Here is a 3,080-nt window from a genome sequence, read left to right on the forward strand (position 1 = left end):
ACCCCTGCGCTGGTGAGGAAGGACAAGTGGATCCGGGGCAGAGGGCCTGCAGGGGGACTCTGGGACGGCCTTCCTGGGAAGATGTGTGAGCAGAGCTGGAAAGGACACGCGGGAAGCAGCAGCGGGTGCAGAGAGCCAGGGGTGTCAGAGGGACAGGGAGGAGGGGCCCTACCGGGGCAGCTCAAGTGAGGCTTTTGGCTTGTTCTCTGCGTGAAGGGGACTCTGGGAGGGTGCTGTGTGGGGCTGGCCTGGCCAGGGGGACCAGCTGCGGGTTCCCACCCAAAGGTGCACCGATGGGGGAAAGCAGCTCCCCTCCCCTTGGGTGCTCTCCTTTGTTGCAGGTGCAATGGGCAGTCTGCCAAGAATCACGTGACTCACCTCGGCCACTTTGGCCACGCAGGCCACACCCACAGCCTAGGAGAACTGGAGGCCCACCTGGCCATGCTGGTGGGGACACAGGCCTGCAGCGGGAAGAGCCTGGGTCCCACTGGGAAGGAGGTCAGCTGGGCCCTGGAGGGGGGGGCTGGTCTTGGGAGAGTTCATTCAGCCCCGCTCACAGATGAGCAAGCCACGTGAACTGAGACTGGGCGGAGACGTGGTTCCCTTTGATTTCTATGTAGTGAGGATTTGTACTAGGACCGGAACTGGGAAGTGCAGGGGTCACATGAGCTTCAGGCCTCGTTGGATCCAGGGACCCAAGCCAGATTGTCATCACCTGTTGACCGCTAGGTTTCTCTGGGTGCCGAACTCACTTTCCTCGGATTCAGAAGGGTTTCCTCCTTGTCAAAGCAGGGAGGGCAGGGCCACAGACTGCTCCTTGCTTCCGTCAACTGAAAAATCCCCGAGGGGAAATTAGTCTTACTCCCCGCACACTAAATCTCAGGGCAGCACTCCAGTTGGCCCAGTGTCAGTCATGTGCTTGCCCCTGGGCCAGTCCCCGTAGTCAGGGCTGGGGACAGGCTTCTGTGATAGTCAGAGGAAGGGGGGAGGGACGCTTCCCTAAAGGAAAGGCGGGAATACCATTCCAATGCCAACCAGGAGGGATGGCCCCAAGCAAAGCGTCTGCACATCCCTCTCTAAGAGCACTTGGCATTTTCCCAGTCCCCCTGATCCTAGTGATGTCTTCCTTCTCTATAAGCACCAAATGGGGGTGCCATTAGAAGTTATCGTTTCAGGAAGCCCTGGCTGCTACACTTCTGCAAACTGCAGTTTTGATATAAGATATTATTGTACTTGTATTCTTGACATCCTACATCGGCCCAGTCTGATGCTGCCCTCTCTCCTTAAATAATAACAATAATGTCAGCTAGCACACAACACACGAATCGTGTGTGAGGCTCTGGGCAGCTTTGCCTCGTGCTATCCTCAGAGAACCAGACGAGGTGGGGACAGACCTGATGTCTGAAGTCATCTTGGAAATAAGGACCGAGAGAGAGAGAGAGAGAGAGAGAGAGAGAGAGAGAGAGAGAGAGAGAGGCGCCCAGCTGGGCTCAGAGGCTGTGCTTTAACCAGCCCTGCGCCGCCTCAGACTCCTCTCTCCTCTTGGAGGTGGGTGCGTGGACCACTGTGACGTGATGGAGGGGAGGCCCCAGTTGGAAACATGTTCTACAGAGAGCCTTCCAGGAAGCCGTAAACAGGACAGTTGGCTCTGGTTCAAGGTGGCACACGGGGCGGAAAGCCCTCTGCAGCACCCGGAGAACGCATCGGACAAGGAAAACCAGGACATCAGCCATGTGGGAAAACGATTCACTAGTTAGTACCCCGAAGTCCCCACATACCAGACGCTGAGAGAGCGGGCAGAGAGGAGGAAGGGCACACGTGCCCACGAGACACCTAGTGCCCTCTCACAAGACACCTAGTCAGTCCCCTCTCACAAGCCCAGCTCCTGGGCACCTCGTGAAATCACCCTGCTCCCAGCCCGTTTGCACACCCACCTCACTCACCTTGTCCCAGCTTTTTCGGGTGCCAGCCTCCCCAGCCCCCATTCAGTTTGTGCCCTGGTTTGCGAGATCGTCTCAGCTCCCAGCCAGATCTCTTTGCCCTCCTTGCTAGGCTCCTGTTTTTCCAAAACAGGAAAAATAAAAAATCCTTTGACTGGCTCCAGGTCAGTTCCTGCCCACACCTGACCCCCCAGGTGGTTCCTGGACCTTCTCAGACCCGGCCAGTTTGCATGCCCACCAGAGCTGGCCTGCTCCGGCCCCAGGCCTCACCCCCACCTGCTCCACGGGCCCTCAGCCCGTGGGTTCCATTGACACAAACTCCACACCCACCCTGGCACTCCACCCTTCTGGTGGCAGCACACCAAGCGCGTGGGCACACGGGCTACAACACTCTTGAGTGGAGGGGAGTCCCAACAAATGACTTCATTTTTCTTGTTAATAAAACGTACTTTTTAAATATATTTTTACATTAGTACTATCCCTCAAACTTAGAGAACGTGTATCTGATGGGCTACTTTTGCAAGTGCCAAGGCAATTCCCTTAGTTCTTTGTGGAGCCCTTTCTGAATCTAATCTCCCGTGTTTTTCATCGAGAGCCAAGGTTAGTTTCATTCAACCTTTGTCCATTTTGAAGTGTTCCATTCACTGATCCCAAATTAAAACATTTATTTACTATCCCAACAAAATACATGTCCTTTTTTTTTTCATGAAGTATTTCTGATTACGTGTCTCAAGAAAAGATTCTATTAAAAAAGTAACAGGATTTAAAATCAAATATATGAATGAAACAGTGCAGTGGAATAGGCTCGGGTGATTTGAATTATTTGTAGTTTTGCTTACTTTTAACCTTTGAAACACATTTTTTCAGAAGTCACATTGCAAGAATTTTCAGCTGCTCACATCTTTACAGAATTGGCTGTGACTTTGAGGTCGAAATAGCAGTAAATGTTCTAAAAGGACGGCTCAAGCTGCTTTCAACCACACTCTTCCTGAGGGTAAAGTCCCCTCCCTCGGCTGGCCCTTGTCTTGACATGCCCACATCCCCGAATTAAGGGTCGGCAAGCACTGGGGAGTGGCAGTGAAATTCAGATGGCGTCTGAACTCACGTCGACTCAAAATAGAGCCAGGGCTCCCGTTGTGC

General features: G+C 53.5%; 1 protein-coding gene across 1 annotated transcript in view; it reads left to right on the forward strand.

Annotated features, from left to right (window-relative positions):
• Window positions 1-3,080, forward strand: part of EFCC1 (EF-hand and coiled-coil domain containing 1) — a 58,144-nt gene that overhangs the window by 48,890 nt on the left and 6,174 nt on the right. The window contains exon 4 of the mRNA XM_045290138.1: window positions 257-498. Within this exon, the coding sequence (XP_045146073.1) occupies window positions 257-498 (242 nt within the window). The remainder of the gene's footprint in view (window positions 1-256; window positions 499-3,080) is intronic.

Source organism: Echinops telfairi, unplaced genomic scaffold (assembly GCF_000313985.2).
Source record: "Echinops telfairi isolate 266 unplaced genomic scaffold, ASM31398v2 ScPeMD7_31;HRSCAF=116, whole genome shotgun sequence".
NCBI lineage: Eukaryota > Metazoa > Chordata > Mammalia > Afrosoricida > Tenrecidae > Echinops > Echinops telfairi.